Source organism: Crocuta crocuta, unplaced genomic scaffold (genome assembly GCF_008692635.1).
Source record: "Crocuta crocuta isolate KB4526 unplaced genomic scaffold, BGI_CrCroc_1.0 scaffold204, whole genome shotgun sequence".
Taxonomy (NCBI): domain Eukaryota; kingdom Metazoa; phylum Chordata; class Mammalia; order Carnivora; family Hyaenidae; genus Crocuta; species Crocuta crocuta.
The window spans coordinates 2,097,326-2,124,614 of NW_027529603.1; the positions used below are offsets into that span (position 1 = coordinate 2,097,326).

General features: G+C 43.4%; 1 protein-coding gene and 1 non-coding gene across 6 annotated transcripts in view; one reads left to right on the forward strand and one right to left on the reverse strand.

Moving 5' to 3' along the window:
* The window catches only part of PHF24 (PHD finger protein 24), a 162,838-nt gene extending 139,182 nt beyond the window's left edge, over positions 1–23,656 (forward strand). For 2 of the 5 annotated variants that reach the window (XM_077761913.1, XM_077761914.1), the window contains exons 2-8: positions 12,560–12,941; positions 13,539–13,724; positions 17,104–17,182; positions 17,493–17,698; positions 18,034–18,194; positions 18,740–18,835; positions 19,151–23,656. In XM_077761913.1, coding sequence (XP_077618039.1) covers positions 12,564–12,941; positions 13,539–13,724; positions 17,104–17,182; positions 17,493–17,698; positions 18,034–18,194; positions 18,740–18,835; positions 19,151–19,247 — 1,203 coding nt within the window. In that variant the 5' untranslated portion in view covers positions 12,560–12,563 and the 3' untranslated portion in view covers positions 19,248–23,656. Of the gene's footprint in view, positions 1–12,519; positions 12,942–13,538; positions 13,725–17,103; positions 17,183–17,492; positions 17,699–18,033; positions 18,195–18,739; positions 18,836–19,150 lie in introns of those variants that run through there. The other 3 variants (XM_077761912.1, XM_077761916.1, XM_077761917.1) reach the window with 3 other exon arrangements.
* A 2,245-nt stretch (positions 23,657–25,901) lies between these two features.
* Positions 25,902–26,012, reverse strand: LOC144229812 (U6 spliceosomal RNA). Its single transcript, XR_013334605.1, has one exon. It is a non-coding gene; the product is annotated as a U6 spliceosomal RNA (small nuclear RNA).
* Positions 26,013–27,289: the final 1,277 nt, after the last annotated feature.

Below are 27,289 nucleotides of genomic sequence, written 5' to 3' on the forward strand. Positions count from 1 at the left end.
TTTCTCCCCTTCCTTTTTTTTTTTTTTTTTTTTTTTCTTTTTGGAGTCTCCTAATCAAATGTATGGCTCTTCCAGAGGGAAAGCCCCAGTGATTCACTACAGTCACCACCTACCAACTCTTAGGCTATGGAGAGGAGTTTCCTGATGGGTCCAAAGGCCAAGCAATGTGTTCACTGGTCAGTCCTGGAACTTATCAAGGCTATCCTACCACCTGGCCTCAGAAAATTCAATTCTCTGAGGGTTTTTGCCTCCTAAAATCCAAATGCATATTCCCTTCTAAACAAATATTTTAAGCATACTGTCTCAAACTAGTTTTGGGGGGCTGATTCATACATGAAGGCAGTTTTGCTTGCCTATTTCTATCCAGCAACCGGCTGGCTTCATACCTCCTAAGCTGTGATGGAGTCCCCATATAGCAATCCTTGCCTTGGCATGTGCTTTTACCTCTTCCTGGAATTCTTTTTTTTTTTCTTCCCTTAGCCACTCGGGTAACTCCCACTCATATTTCAAAATTTAGCTCAAGCAACACCTTTTTTTTTAAATCCTACACTCATGCCCCCTACACACGCATATACGCTGCATTCTCACAGGCTGAGTGAGATCACATTTGTTCATTCTACCAACAGTTATTAAGTGCCTGATTTGTGCCTGACACATAGTAGGCTGCACTCAGCAAATATTTGTAGAATCAATAAACAAGTAAAGACAATTAAGGTGTAATAAATATATTAAATGGGGTTGAATCTGTGCTGCAGGGGCCCACAGCAGAGAATAGGGAGTGCCTCTCCATCTTGCTGAGAAGCTCTGCTTGCTAAGTGCAGTCACACCAGCCAGTCACTAATGGTGTGCTATTTCTTAACTGTTGCTCTGCTTCTGTGGGAAGCCAGCACTGTAGCTTTTCATGAAAACTCATCCTAAGCCCCCAGAGGCTAAGGATCGTGCCATAATTGTGTTCTCATGTATATTAGAGCTTTGATGGCTTTCAGTAAATATTAAAAACAGGACCTCCTTCGTGTATCACTCCCTTGAGCAGAGTTCAGGAAGACAGTTTTTATTGTCTTTAGCCTTTTGCTGCTTGGAAACCCCCAAAAGACCTGTGCAGTTGAGGGTGACTATGTCTCTCTGGACTGACTGAAACCAGAGCTGCTATGCTGCATAAATAGAATGAAGGAAGACAGGGAAGTACCAAGTAGACCCTTTCAGAGGCTGCAGACATGAAAACTAAAAGTAATCTGTAAGCTACTGCTAGTCAACAGGAATGGTTGATTACAAACAGGCTCCCAGAGCACTGTCATGAGACACTGCATTCCTAAAGCAAAACTCTTTGATGGCTTTTGTTTAAAGTCTTGAGATTGATGTTGATGTCTGCAGTAGCTTAGAGTCTGTGCTATGCATTTTGCATTTTTTAGACCCTGGTTCTGCTGGTTTTCCATACCCTGTGGCTAGTTACCTTCTGTGTTAAGTATGTGACTTTCCCTGAGGCTCTCAATCTTTTAGGCACATGCTTCCTGGAACCAACTGTCCACCACCTTGAAATTTTTTACCCTCATGTACAGATGCTGCACATGCTAAATTTCTCCAGCCCAAATCCAGTGGGGAGAACACATTTTCAAGCTTGCTACATGTGCCCTTAGGGCAACAGTCCTGTGGGCCAGGCCACAATGCCACAGGACACACCATAAGTGCAGGAGACCATTTATCTTGATAATATCCTCTCCTTTTTTACTGTGGTTGTACAAACTGGCTAAATTCCAAAATTCTGTAGCTCTCCCCTGTGGTCAGAGAAATCACCCATAACTACTATATGGTTACTTGTTCTCATCCCTGCTAGCCCTGAACTACCACCATTCAGGGTCCACCTCTGGGGAAGCAAAGTAGATATGATGAGATGAGCTGATGATTCTGTAGTTTTTAGAACTGAGTTCTGAAGATTTAGTTTGGTCAGTCTCTCTGGACAACTTTGAGGAAGAGAGAGGGTACTGACACCATGATCTCAAATAAACTTCTTATGTTGTTCAGACATCTCTGCAACATTTTCTCAACAAAGATTTATAGAACCCATGCTCTGTGGAGGACAATGTGAACCATATAAATTTTTCTCTTTTGATATCACCGGAAACCTGAGATTCCTTTTTCCACCTGCTTAACCCACTCTCTGGTTATTTTCCCTTGTCCCTCTACTCAGAGGTTTTCTTTGCCTTGTTGCAACCTAGGAAAGCCCTCATAACCTCTATGCAATCACTTTTAGATGCTTTTGAGCCTTTTTCAAACAGTTGCCAGTCCTATATCAAGAATCAGATGAAAGAAATAAAAGGCATCCAGATTGATAAAGAAGTAAAACTTTCACTATTTGCAAATGACATGATACTATATATAGAAAACCCTGAAAATTCCACCAAAATACTACTGTAACTGATAAATGAATTCAGTAATGTCACAGAATACAAAATTTAAAAAAAAGAATCAGATGAAAGCAAGTACAGTAAATGTACTTTACACTTAGCATGCCAAATGAGGAGACTCCTGCCTCTTAAGAGGGCTACTTCCCAGTCTTCTCATAGGTACAAATCTTTATAGAGAGCTTGAGAAGAGGTTCCCTAGCTGACTTCCCCTTCCTTACTTGTCCACCAGCTCCTTCTGTGAAGCAACCCTTCCTCCTCTTACTCCCATCACTTTGCCCTTATACATATTCTCACTGTGTTCTAAGCATGTGCTCTGCAGAGAATGGGTGTGTCTTGCACACACACACACATTCCAAGCTGCCCACATATGTCTTACTGCCTGACAAACACATCTAGACAGACTTCTCTTACCTAAAGAAGGATTTTGGTTTTTCGTCTGTTTTCATTTCCTCCAGATCATATAGCCAAACAGCCCTATTCTACCTTCTTGTCCCTGTTGTTCACCACCACATGCTTCTGCCCCCCCTGAGGTTATTTTCCAAGCCTTCCTTAGATACCCACAAATTCTCTGGCAGTAACCTCATTCTTGAGACAATGTCTTTTTATTCTTCTTTCATCCTTATTAGGGAGGCAGAAAACCCAATTCCACTCACCAACCAAAGAAGTAATCGTTAGTTATCCTTTGTGGAATCTTTACAACTTGATTTCCTTTTAATTTGCTCTTCTTCCTAGGACTTCTTCCAGCACAGGAAGGGCCAGGATTTGCTCACCAGGCATTTGTTTTTATCCATCACTAATCACTACCACTTGTTTCTCTAGAAATTAGAGATGATTTTGTTAATTTCTCAAACACCCAGGTGCACATCATGGATATTTCAACACACTTGCTTTTAATCAAAGTGTCTTATATACAGGTTTGATCCTCTCCATTAAGCATTAAGGGTTTAAACGTCACTCTTTGAAGCCCACTTCTGTTTTGTCCTCACAGTTTACTCTTAAAATCAAAGTCATGTCCATTCAAAATTACTTTCGGTCTTGTTTGGATTTTGATGGTTTCTTTTCAATGGTTCTGCTCTACATATTCTGCCCTTATGGTCATAAAGTGGCCTAGAAAACTGAACCATCTCAGGTAAAAGCAATAGAAATACTCCAAGATCTTGTGGTCAGGGATGGAAAGTGGTTTTTAATTTGCTTTTATGTTTGTTTTGCTGGTGGATGTCATCTTCTATCTTCATTGAAATTGCTTTAAAGATAAACTCCCCAAACCACTGCCGTGACATCATTAACAATTGAGATAGCTTAATAGTGATTCTTGTTATCCTTACAGAGAGTAATGGGTTATAGCAGGACTACAATGTATTGGGAGATGCCTGTGGCTAATTTGCTGATACACTATTAATGAGCCAGTTCATTTATAGAGTAACCCTCTTCATTGGCTGGCCTTTTTTGAGAACTCCTCTTACATTATCTGAAAAAGCCAGTAAGAACCAAATGCACACCATTGATTTTCCTCCAATGAATCATTCTTGAAAAAATGACTTTTGTATGGTTATTTTATGTCTCCAAATAAACATTTCTCAACTTTTGTTTCAACCTATACTTTCTTGCCAAGAAACTTAAATGTCTTATAACTAATCCCTAAAACTTTTTTTTTTAAATATTTTTATTTATTTCTAGGAGAGAGAGAGAGACAGCGTGAGCAGGGGAGGGTCAGAGAGAGAGGGAGATACAGACTCTGAAATAGGCTCCAAGCTCTGAGCTGGCAGTCAGCACAGAGCCCGACGCGGGGCTCGAACCCACGAACCGCGAGATCATGACCTAAGCAAAAGTCGGACGCTTAACTGACTAAGCCACCCAGGTGCCCCAATCCCTAAAACTTCTAATACAACTTTTGGAAGGGGGCTGCTCCCAACTATTGGGAGAACTAGTACTTTTTGTATCTCCCGAAGAACCAAGAGGACACTATCAAGCTCTGCTGTTTTGTAGTCTATTTTACCAAAAAAAAAAAAAAAGTGATGACTTTAANTAAATATGTATTATAATTGATATATTTTTTCAATTCACCATTTCTCCTCTCCTTCTGGAGTTCAGATATATATCCCCCACCTGCCCGCAGGATCCAGCCAGTGAGAATCATTGCTCTGATCTTTGTGTTCCTATTGGATTAAATCAGTTTTTTTCTCTTTATTTATGACATGAATATATCACAGGTTATTTAATAATACTCCTATTGACATTATTTCCACCTTTTTATAATTGTAAAAAATTATCCAATAAATATTCTTTTACCTTTATGGACAAGTCAGAGGATCAGCCTCTCATATGGAGTAGGGTCTTTTTCAGTCAAAGGTATGTTAGTAGCTGTCCATCTCTGTTAGAACCACAGACTCTTTTCTTTCATTTTATTTTACTTCCAGTATAGTTAACATAGTGCTATATTAGTTTCAGATGTACAACATAGTGATTTAACAATTCCAAACATCACCCAGTACCCATCATGGCATGTACACTCTTTAATCCCCATCACCTATTTTGCCCATCCCCTCATCCACCTTCCTTCTGCCAACCATTAGTTTTAGAACCACAGACTTTTTTAAAAAATAGGCTCCACACCCAAGGTGGGGCTCAAACTCACAACACCGAGATCAAGAGTTGCATGTTCCACCAACTGAGCCAGCCAGGCACCCCTAGAACCACAGACTCTTATGACAAGCTTGAGAATTCTGTTCTTGTACCACAGCGGTCAAGGGAAATGCTTACTACTCCACAATGTTGTCCTTGTCTTTTAGAAGTAACCATCTTTAAATCAAAAGACAAAAATATAGTTCTCTCATCAAAAATGTAAGATTATCCAAAGGCTATATTTTTCAAATTACAGGCCCAGACTCATTGTGAAGTCATGAAATCATTTGGGAGAGTCACTATCAGTATTATTTTAATGAAATAGGAAAGAGAGGATAGAAAATATCAGGGAGCATCACATGTAGGTAAAAGTAGGATTGTTTCCCAATACTACAGGTTCAGTTCTAGATCTATAAACACATGTTTATGACTATATATATATACAGAGTCACATCATAAACTATATTTCTTACTTGGATCACACTCAAAACTTGAAAAACATACCATAAAAATTTTCTGAGGAAAACCCTATAGCCTTGGAAATAATTGATCGTGAAGAAGGTCTGCAATGAAGGGTTATATGTCAGTTTTACATTCTCAATCTTGGTGTGTTATGCCTGTTCCTCTTGCTCTATGTGGGAGACTTGTTTTCCTGCCTACCCATAGCATAGCTGGTGTTCTTGAAGCATGTGAGCCGTCTGGAGACTATAGACCCAACCTCTCTAAGAATCTTCTGTATCCATAGCCTCAGCAAAAGTACTAACATACACACTCTCCTCACTACTCCTAGGCCCACCCACACCTAGACTAGATACCTGATTAGGCTACATGAACTTTTAAAAGAATATGATAAAAGAACATGAACATTATAAATGCTTAAGACTACATAATCCAATCACACTCATTAACAGAGAACTGAAGCCCAAGGCAGTAACAGGTGTCCTGAATCACAGCAGATCCAGAACTAAAACAAGTCACCAGATTGCCAACCCTAGGATTTTTTTATGATGTAATTAATATGCAGTGTAGTAAAGTTAGAAAAAACATTCACAAAAATTTTTAAAGCATTCATTTTTACAAATATTAAATCATAACATGAGCATTTATGTAACTTGCTTTTTTCATTATGTTTGTACATTTTCAGCATTTTCCCACATCAGTAAATATGCTTTTACCTCAATATTTTTCATATTGTTTAGACTTTCATTGTCAACAAAGTTTAACCATTCCCCTATTGTACAATATTTTTTTTGCAATAGGGGAAAAAAAGATTTTTAAATCACAACTTATTGTCCCCTGGGGCAGGAACTTAACATGAACACGGTTTCCTGAATCTAATCAATAAAACTTTCCTGAACCAATCTTCTTTGCCACAAAAGACAGTTACTTATTCAAAGTAAATACTCCTGGGGCACCTGGATGGCTAAGTCAGTGGAGTGTGGGACTCTTGATTTTGGAGTTGTAGGTTCAAGCCTCATGTTGGGTGTAGAGATTACTTAAAAATAAAATCTTTTAAAATAATTCAGAGAAAGGGGAACCCTCTTGCACTGTTGGTGGGAATGTAAACCAGGGCAGCCACACTGGAAAACAGTATGGATGTTCCTCAAAAAATTAAAAATAGAACTAACCTATGGCCCAGCAATTGCACTACTAGGAATTTATCCAAAGGATATAGCAGTGTTGATTCGAAGGGGCACATACAACTGAATGTTTATAGCAGTGCTATCAACAATACCCAGATTATGGAAAGAGCCCAAATATCCAACAACTGATGAATGGATAAAGAAGATTTGTTGCACACACACAATGGAATACTACTTGGTGATGAAAAAGCAAGAAATCTTACCATGTGCAACAATGTAGATGGAACTAGAGGGTATTATGCTAAAGGAAATAAGCCAGTCAGAGAAAGACAGATATCATATGATTTTACTCATATGTGGAACTTGAGAAACTCAACAGATGAACATAGGGGACTGGAAGGAAAACTACGGTAAAAGGAGAGAGGGAGGCAACCCATAAGAGACTCTTAAATACAGAGAACAAACTGAGGATTGCTGTAGGGAAGGTGGGTGGGTGGGTGGATGGGTTAAATGGGTTATGGGGATTAAGGAAGGCACTTTTTGGGATGAGCACTGGGTGTCATATGTAAGAGATAAATCACTGGGTTTTACTTCTGAAGCCAAGACTACACTGTATGTTAACTAACATGAAATTAGGTGGAAGTGTAAACTGGTGCAGCCCCTCTGGAAAACAGTGTGGAGGTTTCTCAAAAAATTAATAGAACTCCCCTAGGACCCAGCAATAGCACTGCTGGGAATTTACCCAAGGGATACAGGTGTGCTGATGCATAGGGGTACATGTACCCCAATGTTCATAGCAGCACTCTCAACAATATCCAAAACATGGAAAGAGCCTAAGCGGCCATCAACTGACGAATGGATCAAGAAGATGCGGTTTATGTATACAATGGAATACTACATGGCAATGAGAAACAATGAAATCTGGCCATGTGTAGCAACATGGATGGACCTTGAGGGTGTTATGCTGAGTGAAATAAGTCAGGCAGAGAAAGACAGATACTATATGTTTGCACGTATAGGTGGATTAGGAGGAACTTAATGGAGGACCATGGGGGAGAAGAAGGAGAAAAATAGTTGGGGAGAGGGAGGGAGGCAAACCATGAGAGACTCTTGAATGCTGAGAAAAAACTGAGGGCTGATGGGGGTGGGGGAGATGGGAAGGGGGGTGGTGGCCATGGAGGAGGGCACTTGAGGGGATGAGCACTGGGTGTTATATGGAAACCAACTTGACAATAAACTATTAAATTTTTTTTAATTTTTAAAAACTTTGAGTTAAAATGAAATAAATATCAAAAAGGCTTCTCCACAATTAATTAATTGGGAAGTGTTTATTAAGTACCATTCTTTCCCATACACATTACTAGGCAGTGGATATAGGTACTAATCAGGATAAAAACAATCTAATAGAGGAAGCTGACATTGATCAGATAATCATCCTATTGAATACGTGATAACAAAGAAAGATAAGGGCTCTAGAACAGAAGAGCATAGTGCTGTGAGCACTTTGACCTGGACTTCCATGAGGACATGATACTTGAGATGAGCTCTGAAAGATGAATAGACACTAACGGAGGAAAGGAGCAGTCAGTTGTGCCCAAAATATAGGAAGCATAGCAAACAAACACTGAAAGAAAACCAGTAAAGAACACAAAGAAAGGAGATCAGACCAAGAAGGACCTCACAGGTGATGGTAAAACACAATTTGGAGGACTTTATCCTGAAAGCTATAGAAAGCCATTTAAAAATTTTAAGCAAGAATAACATAAGACCTGAATTTCTCTCCAACATCTTTAACTTAACATGTAACAAAACCCAATTTCATTTCCCAGTTTCTGTAAGTAGCAATACCATTTGGCCAGTTAATTTTTTAAGTTTTTGTTTAAATTCCAGTTAATTGACATACAGTGTAATATTAGTTTTAGGTGTCCAAGTTAGTGATTCAGCATTTCCATATAACTCGTGGTGCTCGTCACAAGTGCCCTCCTTAATCCCCATCACCTGTTTAGCCCATCCTCCCCATGCACCTCCCCTCCGGTAACCATTAGTTCTCTATAGTTAAGAGTCTGTTTCTTGGTTTGCCTCTCTCTTTTTTTCCATGATGATTGTTGGTTTTGTTTTGTTTTAGTTTAGTTTATTATTTTGTGAGAGACAGAGTAAGCGGGGGAGGGGCGGAGAGAGAGGGACAGAGGATATGAAGTGGGCTCCGTGCTGACAGCAGAGTCTGATGCAGGACTTGAACTACCTAACTTTGAGATCAGAACCTGACCTGAAGTCAGACATTCAGCTGACCCAGGCACCCCTGTTTGTTTTGTTTCTTAAATTCCACTTTTTAGTCGATTTAAAACTGCCCTTTCAGTAAGTCAGGCAGAGAAAGGCTGAATAGAATACTGTTTGATTTGACTAATACAGGGAATCTAAAAACATTGAACTCCTTGAACTCGGGGCACCTGAGTAGCTCAGCTGGTTAAGCATCTGTCTTTTTTTTTTTTTTTTTTTTTTTTTNTTGCCTCCCTCTCTGTTTGCATCTTATTTTTCCTTCCTTTCCCCTGTGTTTGTCTATTGTGTTTCCCAAATTCCACATATGAGTGAAATCATATGATATCTGTCTTTCTCTGATGGACTTATTTCCCTTAGCATAATACCATCAAGTTCCATCCATGTTGCTGCAAATGGCAAGATTTCATTCTTTTTCATCAGTGAGTAGTATTCCACTGTATATGTATATACATATACATGCATACATATACACCACATATTTGTCCATTCTGTTGATTGACATTTGGGCTCTTTCCATAATTTGGCTCTTGCTCATAGTGCTGCTAGAAACATTCAGGTGCATGTGTCCCTTTGAATCAGCACTCCTGTATCCTTTGGATAAATTCCTAGTAGTGCAATTGCTGGGTCTTAGGGTAATTCTATTTTTAATTTTTTGAGGAACCTCTATACTGTTTTCCAGAGTGGCTGCACCAGTTTGCATTCCCACCAGCAGTTAAGAGGGTTCGTCTTTCTCCACATCCTCACCAGCATCTGTTGTTTACTTAGTTGTTAATTTTAGCCACTCTGACCAGTGTGAGGTGGTATCCCAGTGTGGTTTTGATTTGCATTTTCCTGATGATGAGCAATGTTGAGCATCTTTTCTTGTGTCTGTTTGCCATCTAAGCATCCGACTCTTGATTTCAGCTTAGGTCATGATCTTATGGTTCACGAGTTCAAGCCCCACCTCAGGCTCCCTGCTGACAGTACAGAGCCTGGTTGGGATTTTCTCTCTCTCCCTCTCTCTCTGCCCCTCTCCTTCCCTCTATGCCCCTCCCCCCCTCAAAATAAATAAATAAAACTTTAAAAAAATGAAAACATTGAACTCATAGAAACAGATTACAATTATAGTTGCCAAAAGCTGAGGAGAGGGGGAAATGGGGAGACATTGGTCAAAGGGTACAAATATTCGGTTATAAGATGGGTAAGTTCTGGGAATCTCAGGTACAGCAAGGTAACCTTAGTTAATACTATATTATATACTTGAGGAACCTCTATACTGAATATAGAAAGATGCTACAAGAGTAGAGCTATAATGTTCTTACCATAACAACGACAAAATGGCAATTATGTGAGTTAAAAGATGTGTTAACTAGCCTTCTTGTAAGCATTTTGCAATATATAAGTATCAAATCATCACATTGTACACTTTAAACTTATATGGCATTATATGTCAACTATATCTCAATAAAGCTGGGAAATAAATGAATATAAAACTGCCCTCTCTTCCTTTACCCTTTATCCAGTCAGTTACCAATTTCTATAACTCTATTTCCAAGGTATCAAATAGACTCTGTCATCATTATTCTTGCAGTCGTCATTTCAGTTTAAACCCTCTACATCTTCCCTGGACTATTATAGTAGACCTCTAATTGGCCCTAAGCTCTCCTCCTACCCTTTGCCACTTCTTCACCCAAACAAACTGAAGATAACTTTCTACCTGTTCTTCAAGGTCCACTTTGACTCTCAGTATTATGGTCTTAACCTCCCTTTTGGCATTTCCAGTACTTTGTCTCACTCTTCTTTGAGTTCTCATATTAAGTAGCTTAAGTGGTGAAACTATTCTCCTGTCTTCTATTTCCTGTGATGAGTAATTAGTGCTTTGCGACATTATACTGTTCAATAAGCCTTGATTATAATGGATTGAGAAAAAGGCTAAAATGGACTTTCTCTTTCGCTTTACTAAGAAGTATTCCCCAGCTAAGAAGAAGCATTCCCCAGCTGACTTCCACTAAGACCCTTCAGGCTAGGAAATAGCAAACCAGCTTTGCAATGTGCCATGTCATGCCCTCACTTAACAGTGCTGTACCCTGGTACTGCAAAGGAAGAGCAGGGATAATGTTACTTCTTAACCTATAAAGGTTTTATTGAACAGTTCATTAAAGAAAAAAAAACATTAGTGGGGCACTGGGTGGCTCAGTCATTTAAGCATCTGATGGGCTCGGGGGCGGGTGCCTGGGTGGCTCATTCGGTTGAGCCTCCGACTTTGACTCAGATCATGATCTCACAGTTCATGGGTTTGAGCCCCGTGTCAGGCTCTGTGCTTGCAGCTCAGAGCCTGGAGCCTGCTTCAGATTCTGTGTCTCCCTCTCTCTCTCTCTGCTCCTCCCCCACTCATGCTCTGTCTCTCTCTCAAAAATCAATAAACTAAAAAAAAAATTAAAAATAAAGCTTTTTTTTAAAAAAAGCATCTGACAGGCTTGGGTCATGATCTCGTGATTCATGGGTTTGAGCCCTTCATCGATTCTGTCTCCCTTTCTCTCTGCCCCTTCCCCACTCGTGCTCTGTTTCTCTTTCAAAAATAAACACTAAAATTTTTTTAAAAAACATTAGTGAAGCTTTAAAAATGTGAGCAAGGGCGCCTAGGTGGCTCAGTCGGTTAGGTGTCCGACTTCGGCTCAGGTCATGATCTCGTGGTTTGTGGGTTCTAGCCCCGCATCGGGCTCTGTGCTGACGCTCAGAACCTGGAGCCTGTTTCAGATTCTGTGTTTCCCTCTCTCTCTGCCGCTCCCCAGCTCGTGCTCTGTCTCTCTCTGTTTCAAAAATAAATAAAAATAAAATGTAAATGAATAAATAAATAAAAATGTGAGCAGCACCTTAGCACTTGTAATCATCAGGTTGTCTATGAAAGACAAACAGACCCACAAAGAAGCATAGCTACTAATTAGAGGGGGCAAAGGAGTGTTTGTGACCTTAACCATATGGATAGGGTGATAGAGTTTCCTATCTAATTAGGAGTCCCCTAAAAATAGGGGATGAGCACTGGGTGTTATATGGAAACCAAGTTGACAATAAACTATTTGTAAAAATAAAAATAAATTTAAAAATACACACACAACAATAAAATAAAAATAGAAGATCATTCATTGTGACTGAAAAAATGAGCATTTTATGTGGATTATCTCTGGATGCACTGCATACAGCATTTACTGGAGGAGTGTTTCTTCAGTCAGAAGTCTGAAATGTATTGCTACAGTCTTGCTTTAAGTCTTGGGTCATCTCATGGGGCAGAGGAGAGACTTGGGCTCTGAAGTCTCCAACTATCTCAACAGAAGCCTAGGATCCCCTGGACCTAATTGGCTTTGGGACACCAAGAAAGACAGAGATACAATTTCACATTTGTAGAATACTTCCCAGGCTACTAAGTACTTTTAAAGCTCATTTTTTAAGGTTATCCTCATGACAGCTCTGTGAAGCACATGGGCAGATAGCTCTCATTTTTATAGATGGGAAAACCAAAATCACAGAGCTAGTTAAAAATAGAACCAGGGTCTTTTGACTCCTTAACAAGTGCTCTCTCCACCTCACCATTGCCACTAAGCCCCAGAAGAACTTGCCTTTAGGTGAATGGTTGAAACTGATTGGCCCAACATGGTCAGCCATTGGCTGATTCTGGGCCCCTCTGCTTTTTGTCCACAGAGCCATGGGGGTGTTGATGTCCAAGCGGCAGACAGTGGAGCAGGTACAAAAGGTGAGCCTGGCTGTGTCTGCCTTCAAGGATGGGCTACGGGACAGGCCTTCCATCCGACGCACCGGTGAGCTCCCAGGGTCCCGCCGTGGCACTGTAGAGGGCTCTGTCCAGGAGGTACAGGAAGAGAAAGAAGCAGAGGCAAGCACCCCAGTGCTCCAAGAAGAGAGGAGTGTCAGCCGTGCAGCCTGGGAGAGGCTCCGAGATGGGCGTGGAGTGGAGCCTGAGGAGTTTGACAGGACTAATCGATTCACACCCCCTGCGTTCATCCGCCCCACTCGGAAGCTGGATGATGACAAGCCTCCTGATATCTGCTTGGAACCCAGAGAACTTGTGAGTATTCAGTTAGGGCACAATCCTCAAGTCTTAGACCTTCTGAGGATCAGAGAGCAAGATAGGATGGCCTGAACAATCTTAAGGAATTTCTTCTATGAGAATAAAAATGTTACATTCTGGATTGATCATGTGAAAGACATGAGGCAGTGGTGATAAGGAATGACACTATAGCAGGTCTTCTGGCATCCTTCTCGCCTAAGGGATAGTAGTATTCCGTGTAGGAGGCATTTAGAAATTGGTGGGCATTCAAGAAGGTCACAATGAGTAGGAATTGCTACGTTTTTGGTGCCAAGAAAACCAGGGATGCTGAGTGTCCTGCAATGCTTGGGACAGTATTTCAGAACAGATTTTTTCCAAAAATGCTAGTAGCATCCCTGTTCAGAAACATGGTCACAGAGGCCTGAGCATATGGAAAAGCTTACTGATTTTTGTCTCTTCGAGAGAAAGCTCTATTACCTCAACAGTGCCTTCAGCTGGAGTTGTTCCTCTGGGCTGCTCCAGGGACACTCAGCCCCGTAGCTCTGTGTTTGGTGGCCATAGGATCTTGCTGCCTACACTGGAATGAATACACTCCACATTTGTTCCTTTCCTCAGGTTGTCAATGATGAGATGTGTGATGTCTGTGAGGTCTGGACAGCTGAGAGCCTCTTCCCATGCAGGATCTGCACCAGGGTTTTCCATGATGGCTGCCTGCGTCGCATGGGCTACATCCAAGGAGATAGTGCAGCGGAGGTGACTGAGACAGCCCATACAGAAACCGGCTGGAGCTGCCACTACTGTGTGAGCCTGGACTGCAGGGACAGTGGGCTGCCTCACCACAGGGAACTTGCAACTTTTACTAGAGACCCAGTCTTGGAACACTGTTTTCTAGGCAGTGACCTAAAGAGGTTTCCAATAGTAGATACAGGGATCCTCAAGCTAGGACAGGCTTTCTCTACCTCAGCATTATGACATTTTGGATACAATTTTTTCTTGTGGGGACCGTGTACATTGTAGGACTTTTAGCAGCATTCCTGGCCTCTGCCCCAATAGATGTCAGGAGCACTCACCCCCAGTTGTAACAACCGAAAATGTCTCCAGATATTACCAAATGTGTCCTAGGGTAGAAAACTCATCCCCAGTTGAGAACTACTGAGCTGGAAGAATCAATGAGTAGGATAAGGCCTAATTACTAAAAAGTCGTTCTGTTGGCAACAGTGCTTTCTCTCTAATAGTCTATAGTTGCCATTCATTGTACTATCTGAAAAACCAGCCTAAAATCCTAACCACCTTGCTTCCAATAGGGACAGTTCTAAAACAGGAACACTTACTTCTTAGCCCTAAGATTGTCATTTGGCCTAGCACCAAACTCTTAGGAGCATTTGTTCTTCATCTCTAATGTGATCGTTATGTAAATTAAATAACAAAGGTCTATTGATTCAGAACTTTGCAAATTCTATATAAATGCCTTCTAACTTGTAAAGACAAACGCCAGATTCATATCCATTTCTCAGCACATGGAGTTTAAGTCTTGCTTTATTGATCTGTTATCCTGCAGATATCTTCATTATTCACAGATTTCAGAGTAAGGACCATCTCAGCGGATCCCCCCTCTTCTTCCTACTGCCTAAAAGAAAGCAAAATTGAAGTATAGAACAGTTATTTCCAGCCATTTACATATCTTTTCCCCAGGTGAAGTATGTCACAGTAGACCCTGCTCTACACCCCATCTTCTCTAGTCACCACCCCTCCAAACACTAGCCTTTTCACTCCCAGCAACTCTGCCCTGCAGTGTCCTGCCGATGTGGAACCAGGTTGAAGGTGTGTCTGTCCTAATCTCCACCCCCACCCCAGAATACATGGCTCCCTTCCTGGCTTTCTGTCACAGTCCTAGCATCATTACTCACACTTTCCAGACTTTTTACAAAGACTTCTTCCCAAGCTCTTCCCCTTTCTTTCCTTCCCTTCACAGCCAGGCTTCTTGAAAAGACTCCATTATCTCCTTGTGGCTCCTCAACCACCTGTAATTCAGCTTCTGCATCCATCATTCTGTTGAATTGTTTCTTTCTACAGTCACCAGTGACCTAATTGTCAGATCTAGTGACTTTTTCTCAGGTATCTTCTTACTTGACCTCTCTGGGTATTTAGCGCTTCCTTATTGCCTCTTCTCTTTTGGAGGGATTTGAGTATTTATTAGAATTACTATGTAAAGTACAAAAACTAGAGAAAATAGAAAATCAGTAAAGGCCTATCATATTTGTGTAACTACTGTTAACATAACCTTCTACATTTTGCAACTGTCTTTTCTTGGCTTCTAGTATTCTCTACTGATACTCTTCCTACCTTCTTCTCTGACCATTCTGAGTGCCTTTAGTTAATTTCTTGTTGCACTCCTAAATGCTGGTCTTTCTTGGGGTTCTTTTGTTAACATTCATCTTTTCTCATTATACACACTCTCTCCCTGGGTAACTTCATCCACTTCAGTTGCTACAGCTACTGTCTAAACACTAATGATTCCCAAACCTCTGTGTCCAGGCCTGAATTTCCTGTCTCTTAGACTTACATCCATCTTGTTGCCTCACAGGTACTTCACATTCAACATGCCCCAAAATGAACCCCCCTTTTCCCCAAAACCTGTTCTCCCTCCATTTCTTACCTCTGTCAACAGTAATACCACCACCACTCCCCAGGTACCAACACCAACTCATTTCTCTCTTTCATCCCTCACATCCAGTAAGTCAACAGGCCCTACTTATTCTACCTCCTCATACCTCTCCAATCTCTCCTCTCTTCTCCATCCTCATGTCTTAGTTTAGCCACTCATCTTTTTTTACCTGCACTATAGTGACAGCTAATTAACTTCTCCATGCATCTAGACTTTGCCCCTCTAATTCACTGTCCATGCAGCAAAGAGCTGACCATGGCACTCTGCCCTTAAAACCCATTTTATGGGGTGCCTAGGTGGCTCAGTCCATTAAATGCCTGATTTTAGCTCAGGTCATTAACTCATGATTCGTGAGTTTGAGCCCCACATCAGACTCTGCTGTCAGTGAAGAGTCTGCTTTGGATCCTCTGTCCCCCCTCTCTGCCCCTTCCCTGCTTGCACTCTCTCTCTCTCTCAAAAATTAAAAAAAAAAAAACAAACACTAAAAAAACATTTGGTGACTCCCCTTTACCCCAGAATAAAGGCCCATTTGAAGGGCTCAAATAAAGGGCAATTGAGGCACTTAAATAAAGGGCATTTGAGGTGCTTTGCAGTCAGTCTTTGGCCTACCTCTCCCTTATCTTTTATCATTCCTCTATATTCTCCCTACACACACACACACACACACACACACACACACACACACAAATACATACACACCCTACACTCCAGCCCCACGGGACATCTCACAGTGTTACACCACATTTGTTGAAAGTATTGTTTGAGTTGTTTATGAAATCCACAAATGAATACTCATGAAATGTCTGTTCCTGTACTTTGTTAGTATTTTAGGGGAGAAAAATAACCTACTAGAGAGAATCTTTGATAGTTTAACGACTTAAGACTGTATATTAGTATTAACAAAATAACATATCAGTGCTGTTTTGGAATTAAAGCTTCTATGGCACCACAAAAACTCATTTGGTTTTAGGAACTTTGTCATGATGGCATCTCCTTTAAAACCATTATGGATTATTTAAAGTAATACACCCTACTAGGAGCAGTTAGAATTAAACTTCTTTTTTAACTGAAATACTCTTTGAGCGCAGTTTAACACAAAAGCCAGGTACATAAAATGAACAAAGATGGAGCTGCTGCAGCTGATGGAGTTGGGGGTTCACAACTTTGCCCACTTACTAGACCCCTTCTCCCTTGCAGCAGCTTCCTGTGGCACTTCCAAGGAACCCCTAGGGTATTTCAGAATAATTTTAAAACTCCTGTTTTAGTAAAAAGGGACTCAGGTCTAGAATCAGGATACCTGGCTTCTGGGGAAGATTCTGCCGCAGGGTTGGGCAACTCTGAGCAAGTCCTTTCCCCTATCTGGAGCCTCAGTCTCCTTGATTGTGATTAGAGGCTGGGGTTAGATGATCCCAGAATTGCCTTCAAATTGAAATACTATTTCCATCCTTTTTGATCCTCAGCCTTTCTTTCTTACTGGTCTCTATGACCACTGACTCAGCTCTTCCCTTTTTCCAGGACAACCTCAACTTGCTGCTAACTGAGGAGGAAATGTACAGCCTCATGGAGAACTTTCAGCAGTGTAAAGTCATCCCCGGTAAGGCTGGACGGTGCAGAGGGGCTGGCACATCTTTCCTCCATACTTTCTAAGATGAACCATAAAAGGAGTATTCTAGAATTTGGAGGGTAGGGGTAAATAGGTCCCTGTTGGCCAGCAGGGGCACCCACATACCCATTCCCCACCCACCCACCACAGCCTCAATTATCCTGGCTGCAGTTATCTGTGGAGACAGACTCCACAAAAGCTGTGGATGTAGGGGCTCTGGAGGGTACCCTGGGGGGTGAATGGAGATGCCCCAGAGGCTGAGGAAAGGGTGGGCATGGCTAGCATGGGGTGCTTCCCACAGATTGCTCCCTGACACTGGAAGACTTCCTGCGCTACCGCCACCAAGCAGCAAAGCGGGGGGACAGTGACAGGGCTCTAAGTGAGGAGCAAGAGGAGCAGGCAGCCCGCCAGTTTGCAGCCCTGGACCCTGAACATCGAGGACACATAGAGTGGCCTGACTTCTTGTCCCATGAATCCCTCCTACTTCTGCAGCAATTGCGTCCCCAGGTGAGGGCCAGCTGGGGTGAATGTTGATGGGATACTGGGTGAGAGAGACCTGGGGAGCATGCCAGGTAGGTTGGGAGAGTACTAGATACTGTCTTAGCAGGGACCAGTACCGGGAAAAGGCTCACCTTCTACCCAGTAACAGGTGGTCCAGTGCCTAAGCTGGGGAAACTGCCCAAGGAAGATTGATTTGCACTGGACCCAACTGCTACCAGAAAGCCTCTGGGCAGCTTCAAAGAGAGGCTGCTGAGATGGTAATGGAGGTGGTATTCTCTATGGCTTGACATTTTACAAAATATTTTCAGCTGCAAGATCTTAACTTGTCTCTTCTTCCCCAGAACTCTCTGTTAAGGCTTCTGACAGTCAAGGAGCGGGAGCGAGCCCGGGCCACCTTCCTGGCACGGGGCAGTGGGAACACTATCAGTGAGGCAGAGTGCCGTGGAGCCCAGCATTCTTGGTTCTGCAAACGCCTTGCAGAGGCTCCTTCCTGCAGTGTCAGGTTTGCTCCCTGCCAGTCCCTGCCCCCACTCACATGTCCTCATCCTTTTTCCATGCCAAATGGCCCTTGGCATAAAAGGTACCTCTCTGTTTCTTCTGTCAACAGGAGAAGATCCTCCTGTGCATTAGACAGAGGACAGTGACTCCTCTTGGCCAAGGCATAGGAAGGGCATCCCCTCCAAACTGTTGCCCCATATGAGAAAAGCCTGGGGGTGCCTGGGTGGCTCAGTTAGTTAAGTATCCGACTTCAGCTCAGGTCATGATCTCACCGTTTGTGAGTTCAAGCCCCATGTGACAGGCAACTAGTCTATGGAGTCCTCCCCACTGACAGCTCAGAGCCTGGAGCCTGCTTCAGATTCTGTGTCTCCCTCTCTCTGCCCGCCCCCCCCCCGCATTCTCTCTCTCTCTCTCTCTCTCTCAAAAATAAATAAACATTAGAAAAGCCTGGACATGCATATCCAGAGCCATGGATGGGTTCACCAGAGTTTTGGAGGGGCCAGACCTTTCACTTTGCCACTACTAACCACATATCATTGTGTCCAACAGTATCAGCCATGTGGGTCCTATAGCAGACAGCAGCCCAGCCAGCAGCAGCAGCAAGAGTCAGGACAAGCCTCTGCTGCCAACAGAGCAGGAGTCTAGGTGAGCAGGACCTCCTCATTGGGCTGTCTGCACCGCTGACCCTTTAACACACATAAGTGGACATTAATAACTGCTACCCCAATGTACCCCAGCAAGTGTCTATCCCAGAAACCAGGCTCCAAGAATATACATTTGACCACAGATATATAGGGTCAGTCAGCTGGTCTGTCATCTTGGAAGCACAGCCAGTCATACCTATGGCAGCCAAAAGCCAGGGCTTCTCTGAGTTTTGCCCATCTCAAGCAGGGACCAAGTCTCATAAGCCTCCAGGCTCTAAAGCCAACCTCACAAACCTGTTCTTTGCTCCCACTCCAGATTTGTGGATTGGCCTACCTTCCTGCGGGAGAATGTTGTCTACATCTTGGCTGCTCGCCCCAACAGTGCTGCAATTCATCTGAAACCCCCAGGATAGCATGGAGCAGAGAAGCTGGGGAACAGTGATGTTCTCTCCCTCCCCTCCTTTTGCCCTTTCCCCCTTTCCCCCACCATCCTCGGGTACTGAGACTTATGGGGATGGAGCACTGCCAGCATCTCAATTTGCCACTAAGCTTTATGGAACTGAAATCACTGTTCCCCTCACAATAGAGGCAGTAAATGCATTGCCACCAGGAAAAGCTCTGGGAGCTGTGGCAGTATCCACTCCTAGACCCACCCCGCTGCCCTCACATCACAGACTGAACCGGCCACTGTACACATATGTGCGCACACACACCCATACACCCAAGCCTAGCTGTCCATGCCTTCAGAGACCTGGTTCTTCTTCATTGAAAAAGGATCAAAGTTACTTTGTGAAGCTCCTGGTTATAAATTGAGGTGGGGGTGGTCTCTGTTCACTCCTATTGGCTGGTTCTGATTTCCTATAGACAAGTCTCTGGCCAAGTGATTCTTGATAATCATATCAGACTCGCGCTGTCCTAGAGATGCTGACAGGCTCCCTCTTCCCCAAATGAAAATCCCTTCTGTGGTTAGCCACTGTTCTGGTTTGTGTGTGCTATGTCCCTTGGGTATGTTGGGGTGAGAAAATTATTGAAAGCCACCACTGTAATTCAGCCCATTATTTATCTACATTCTAATTTCTAGTGACAGAGAAGGCAACAAGTCTATGGAGTCCTAATTAGAAGAGGGGAAGGCAGCCCTTCCCAGGAACCCAGAATTCTAAGGAACCTCTCAGCCACATCTTTCAAGTCCACATCAAAGTCTTTAGTAGAACAGTTAAAAACCAAGATGAGCCATGAGCCACCCTGGCCCCTGCTTTACAGATGGGAACACATGGCCTAGAGCCCAGGGAGCCTGAATAGAATGAGTATGATGGCAAGAGTAACAGGCCTCTGTATTAGATGCCTCACCCAAGTCAGCTGCCACAGAGACCCGAAGCCTGATCTCCAGTGAGGACATAGGTCTGGATGGAAAAAGAGGAGAAGGCTCATGCTTTTCCGTCTTTCCATCTCAACTCAACTGTGGACCTAGAAGAAGAGTGGCCATTGCATAGAGAACAAGAGCCAGCCTCTTCCACAGCCCAAGAAAGAGCAGCTCCATAGAAGCCCTCAGTGAGGACTCCTTTCAACCACCCTGACAATGAGGAAAAGAAGCTGGAGCTAAGAAGAAGATTTGCATCTCCGCTCTTGAGCAGAGAAAGTCCCAGGAAGGCCTCACAGGAGAAGGTTGATTCTTCTCTCCATCACTGAGATAGAGCCTGAGTTGCTGCTTCTCTCTACATGTCTTTCCCCACCAAGCCTGGCCTCTGAGCCCCAGAACTTCCTAAGTTCTCAAGTCACTGCATGTTGTGGGTCAGCCCTTGCCCTGGAGTCCAGGTTCTGTTTCCAACCTGATGACTTAGATTTAGCCAAATATGAGTACTAGAGAGGGGGTTGGCTTGATGGTATAGAAGCTAACATACCCCATTGCTCAAAGCACTTGTACTAAATTGGGTACTTACAGAAGAAGTAGTATACAGCTCAGTGTGGAGATGCTCAGAGGAAAGTGGGGAGCTGCAACCAGGGTCATGGTAAGAGCACTAAATGCTCACCTTCTGTACAAGCTGCCTGACCTAGAAACGGGTGAGAAGCTTCAAGGGTTGGATTATTTAGTACTGAAAGGAAGGAGACAGAAGATCAATTTGGATTCATGTATATGGCCCTGAACGTTTCAAAACCCACAACTTTTTGTAAATACTTCTTCATGCTCCCGAGATTGGTCACTAGGAGGGGCCATTATTCAGTTTAGCCAGAAAAAATAAAAAGCAAAAGCACAGGACTCTTGGGTCCAAGGACTGCCTCTGAAGCAGCCAGACCTGGGGTTTTGCACTGAAATTAAAGCACATTCAGCACAGAGACTCTTGCTTATTCTCCTGATAAGTCACCTTGTATGCCAATGGCCTTGAGCTGCTGGATTTATAAACAGGGAATTTTGAGTAGAGACAAGATCTGACTTTGAGAGCTGAACCGCTTTTTTCTCCTGCCTCAGCATCAGTCATAGAGACTGGAAATCTATCTTCTTGTTCCCTGATCCTTCACAGACAAGGTGATGCATACCTCTCTGGAGCTGCAGCTTCTAGCTTTCTGTGGGTGAGTGGCAAAAGACCATGGGTCAGATCAGGCCAGCTGCATCCCAGGGCCTGACAAAGTAGGATAAGGTCCATTTGGTACTGTCCCTCTCTCTATTCCAAGACAGTAAGTTTCCTTGGTAGGGGCATGCTGCAGAGGGCCCTGAGGACCCCAGCATAGAGTTCCCAGTGCACAAGAGTCCTAAGAAGCAGAAAAGCATGGAGGAATAATTAGCCTCCTCTCCATTAGGCATCTAGCTTTTTGCTAATGAAGAGGTTCCTTTGTTCCCTCAGACCAGAGTTGCAGAAGCCTCATCCCAACCCCCCATTTGAGATTTCCCTTTGCAGTGTCCCAATCCATGGAGCTCCTCTGGAATACATATGAAGGTGTTCAAATTTTCATAAACCTAGTAAAACTGGTTTCCTTTCCTTTTCATCAAGCCTTTCTATCACTGTGACTATTTGAAATTCTACCAAGGACAAAAATCAGTGTCTGACTCTAAGGTTTGAGAAAATGTTTCTTCCAGTCATTTCTTCTTGGCTGCACAGAATTGAGCTCAGTGCTTTTTACAAGCACCACCCACTCCACCCACTACCAATGGAGGTGAAGGTTATGTTTATGCTCCTCTGAAGACTACTTGCCCTAGGCCTATTTTTCACCAAACACTCCTCTTCCTTATGCTCAGATTTAAAAACAGGGGCATATGAATGACACAGTGGAGCTGCAGGGACAGAGGGTAAGCTGAGGCAATAGCTGTGACCACATAACCTCTCCAGGTCTGCTTTGTGACTTCCTCTTCTGAGACCAGCCTTCTGCAACAGCAGTAGGCTCTGTGCTTTGAGTACAAAGGCCCCCTTGGATCCAGAGATGGAGCAGTTCCCTTGCTCCCAGGTACTGGCCCACTCTGAGTGCTTTTCTTCCTTTGAGAAAGCCAAAGCCATGAGCACATTGCCTCTTCCCACCTTCAGCCCAAGTGACTGGGACTACAGGGTAGACGCTGGCCTTTTTGGCCCTGGTGCTCCCTATGGGATGTCACCCTGGCCTTGTTTGAGTGGCCAGATCTGGGAGTTTCCCCATTCCTATCATTAACATGGTAGGCACAGGATCAAACTGCCTGAGAAGAGGGCACCTCACTGGAGAGTGAGCCCAAGATTGTGCCTAGGCCTGTTAGTCTGAACCATGGCCTCAACCATTGCAAGTTTCATGGCTTCAGTAAGAGTGGTGCAAGGAAGCCCTAAATCCAAGAGGGAAGCTCAGCATAAGCTGTCTGGTGGGGGCCCAGGATAGCCATGACCACCCCAGAGCCAAGAATAACCTCCAGGCAGGACTGGTAGCAGACTCTAGTGATCCTACAATCATGACCCCTTCAAACTAGCAGAGTAAAGGCAGATATATACTTGGCACTAAAAGGCAGAGCAACATCTTGGCAGCACCTGTAACCATAACCCTTTTTATTCCTCAATTTACAGTATAATAAAATTGCTACTTTTCCCATGCCACGTAGTTTCAATATGCCCAGGATCTCTCTCTCTCTCTCTCTCTCTCTCTCTCTCTCTCTCTGGGCTCCTGGCTACAGCTCAGAGAACAGAGATATCCTGGATGGAGAATAGAAAATATTAATGCATCATGCCTGTTCCCTATAGCTCAGTCCTGGAATGGGGTAGGATTAGGCATTTCCCCTGCTATTGCTTTCCTGCTGCCACTGCTTTTGGAAACCTTGAAAGGAAAAAAAATAAATAAACAGGTGACAGAATTTCCACTAGACCCAACTAGCACTAAGGAAAACCTTCCTCCTGAGCCACATGTCCTGATGACTCAGATTGTGGACAGGGTATCACATATGTCTGGGCCAATAACTAAGAAGCCCAGTCACATTCTAGTTTGTATAGCATGTGTTGACATGACCATAGATGAGAATATCAAGGTATAAGCAGCAAGACCTTTTCATATCCATGTGAAACAAAGGCCTTCAAGCTTAGCCTTCTTTAAGAGATGGCCTACGATCTATCTGCCTACCAAACACAAGGTTGTGAGGGGGCCTCTGAGAAAACTCAAGCAACTGGGGGGGGTCCAATGCCCTCTAGTCCCTCATGCCCTTCCTATGTTCTTTTCTGTGGAAGGTAACTTGACAGTAAGCTAAGGGGAACATCCCCAAGCCCTGTCTTCCCATCACTACAGCTGCATGTTCCTCCCTATGGCTCAGCCTTCACTCCTGAAGGAGCTGATGCTCCCAGAGGCTGGGCACAGTGGAAATCATAATAAAGAGATTGTGATGCTATTTTGGCTTCCTGTTTCCTATTATTTGGGGCACCTGCTGAGTTTCTATGTGGCTTCCTATAATTGGCCAATTCCTGAGTCTTAAGATAGGAGCAGCCATGGCCTCCAGGAAGAATGCAACACACCGTGACTCTCTTTCTAGGGTTTTCCTGGTGCTGACCTTCCCAGGAATCAAGTGATTCCACTTGATTCACCATTTACACAGAGGGGAAATAAAAGCACTGAAAAGAAAAGCCAGAACTTTCTAAGAAAGGAAGAGGTAAGGCCTCCAAGCCTGTCTACTATGTATTCTACCACCACCACAACCAAGGGCCAGTTTTAGATACATTTCTCTTCCCAATTCCTGCTGGGCTACAAAGTAGGAAAGCTAGCTGGCTATGTTTTCCCCTAGTCTGAGTCCTTCTTGATAGAGAATTTCTTCCCATTTTTGCAGTGTTTAAATTTTTTTAATGTTTATTATTTGAAGAGAGATAGAGACACATACAGAGTGTGAGTGGGGGAGGGACAGAGAGGGAGGGAGACACAGAATCTGAAGCAGGCTCTAGGCTCTGAGCTGTCAGCACAGCTCAGATCATGACCTGAAGTTCATGACCACAAGATCATGACCTGAACCGAACTAGGCAGCTTAACTGACTGAGCCATCCAGGTGTCGCACAGTGTTTTAATGTGATATGACAGACCGGGTAAACTAAGGTCTGGAGAAGCTTTCAGACGACTGAAATCCCCTTTCGTTTCCTTTACCTGATAAGAACAGAGCCAGTACTTCTAGGCAGGAAAGCATTTCTAGATTGTGGATCAGAGGCAGATACTCTACCTCTAAATCACAGGGGTCCCAAATACAAATAATTGCTAAAATTTTCAAACACTTCTATGCACTGGTCAGTTCTTTTTTTAAGTTTTTACTTATTTATTTTGAGAGAGTGGGGGGGGGCGGCAGAGAGAGGGAGAAAGAAAATCCCAAAAGAAGCCCTGCCGTAGGGCTTGAACTCACAAACTGTGAAATTATGATCTGAGATGAAATCAAGAGTTGGACAGTTAACCGATTGAGCCACCCAGGTGCCCCTGTACTGAGCAGTTCTAAATACTTTACATAAAACTATCTTCAAAACAACCCTAAGGTTTGTATTACAGATTAGAAAAGTAAGGAATAGAGGCTGAAAGTTTCTCAAAGTTACAGTCACACAGCTAGGAAACGGGAACCAGGTAGTCTGGGCTTCAGTACTCATGTTCTTAACCACTTCATTGTGCTGCCTGTCAGAGTACACCTCAAGGAAACAGCTGCTGTGTGGTCTAGCATATCCCCTTTCCACCCTGGGAACAGACACGCAAGCAGCCAGTCCTGTAGCCATGTCACAGGATTTCTTACAGCCTGCACAACTCACCCCATTTACTCACATTTCTCCCATACCTCTCCTCCCTGGAGTTTTCAAATGGAGGTCCATCAGGCTCAGAGACAGCTTGAGATCTTAAGGGTCCCTTCTCTTGCCTTCCAAGTTCAATGAAGGCAAGCATTAGCACAGAAAAAGAGACATAAAAGCAGGGCCTCTGTGGACCCTAATGAAAAGCAAGATTTCCTCACCCTCAGTCAGGTAATCCTGATGAACTTTAGACTCTCTTAGGACTATTCCCTCTCCTAACTGCTACTTGTTCCCATGGCTAGCTGGAGCCTCGGCTCTACACAAACTTCCACTCACCCTGCCCTGTTTTGGCTCAAATGCACTCCTCTTATCTCTACGGAAGTCATTCTTCAAAGGGGAAAGAGTAAATTGCTAATTTGATAAACATGGAATAGTGTTCTCTCTCCCACCCCACTCCAGCTTGGAGTTTGACCTTGCTGAACCTGTTTCCTCATCTGCAAAAGTCTGGGAAACAATTCCTGTCCTGTCTCTGGGGCTGGTAGTTGAGTGAAGACAAGAATGAGTTTGGTAAGAGGAAAGAGCTTTATACACTATAAGGCACTAAGTGAGCAGCAAGGATTTCTGGCCCCATTTAAAAGCTGTGTGTGTATCATCTTCCACACACCCACAGTCACAGGCATAACCAGGGGGTACCGCCAATGGCCTCTGTCCACAGTGCTGAAGTCATAGTCAAACCAGCTGGGGATCTTCAGTCCCTCTTTTTTTTCCTTTTTTTTTTTTCTTTTTTCTTTTTCTTTTTTTTTTTCTGGTTTCTTTTTTTGGTAATATACTAATTTATTCATATATACATTCACTTTACATTATTACATTTCAACATTCATCAAAACCAAAAATATGGAATGCTTCATGAATTTGCATGTCATTCTTGTGCAGGGGCCATACCAATCTTCTTTGTATGGTTCCAAGTTTAGCACATGTGCTGCTGCATGCAGCAAGCACTTCAGCCCCTCCTGTTCCACCTTTAAGTAAACATAAATGCAGAGATTTCCAAGCCTGCATTGTCCTAAAATGCAGAAGGTACTGCAAAAATGCTTGTTTCACTTATTTCAAGTATCTTTGCTTTTTAAAAATAAATATAACACTCTCTCAAAATTGTAACATTTGGATAATTGTACAAATGGGCAAGATGTGATCCAGCAGCTCAAGAAGAGGAGGCTGTAGTCTTCACTTGATACAGGTGAACAGTATGAGGTAGCTACCAAAAAAACTGATGTAACATGAGGCTATGTAGAGAGAAGTTCAGGGTCAGAAGTGGAAGGCAGGCTGGCTTGTTTGTACACTGTACCAGCACTCCTGGAAAAAGCTGATCAGAGCCAGGCACCATTAACTGAAACCCAGCCAGGGGAGCATGGTGTTGGGGGCTGGAATGGAGCACGGCAGAGGAGGAAACCATGAAAGCCTGAAAGGTGTCTCACCCTGGAGAGAAGCAGGCTTGAAGGATGTAGATGGCTGATGTCTGGCAGATGGGACCCATAAGGTCAATGTGACCTCAGGACAGAGCTAAGACCAAAAGTGGAGGGGTGGCAGATTTCTGCTCAATAAGACCAAAAGGTAACTGGATACTAGGGAAGGTAGTGAAGCTGTATAAGCCTATAACAAAACTGTTGAGTTGGGGGTGGATATTTACCAAGCATCCAGCCCTCTTGAGACTCATGTCGCCTGTAAATGGTTAAGCACTTTCTGGTGCATGCCCAGCGCTAATAAGTCCAGCTGAGCTGGAGGCAGATTCAAGATTATAGAGACCCACATGACCACAGAACATTAGAAAAACTGGGATGGGAAAATTAATTTCTTTAGTCAACTTCATAGACCAACTGTTTTGCCTACAGCTCTGGGTCCTAACCTGAGAGAAGAGTTAAGGTCTCAATACACAGGCTGTCCCTTTCCAGGATGGGCTCTGGAAAGCTTGTCTCTAGAACCTGATGTTGTCCGCCCTCTGCTGGTCATTTCTAGCACTATCCTCTTGCTCCAAGGAAAGAAAGAACTCCTCTGAACAGTTAGGGTACTGGTCAGTGTAGGTTTAGAACAACCAAGTGAGGGGCGCCTGGGTGGCTCAGTCAGTTGAGCACCCAACTCTTGATTTCAGCTCAGGTCATTATCCTAGGGGCATGAGATCAAGCCCTGCATTGGGCTCTACTCTGAGGATGCAGCCTGCTTAAGAGTCTCTCTTTCTCTCTCTCTCCCTCCCTCCCTCCCTCCCTCTCTCTCCCTCCCTC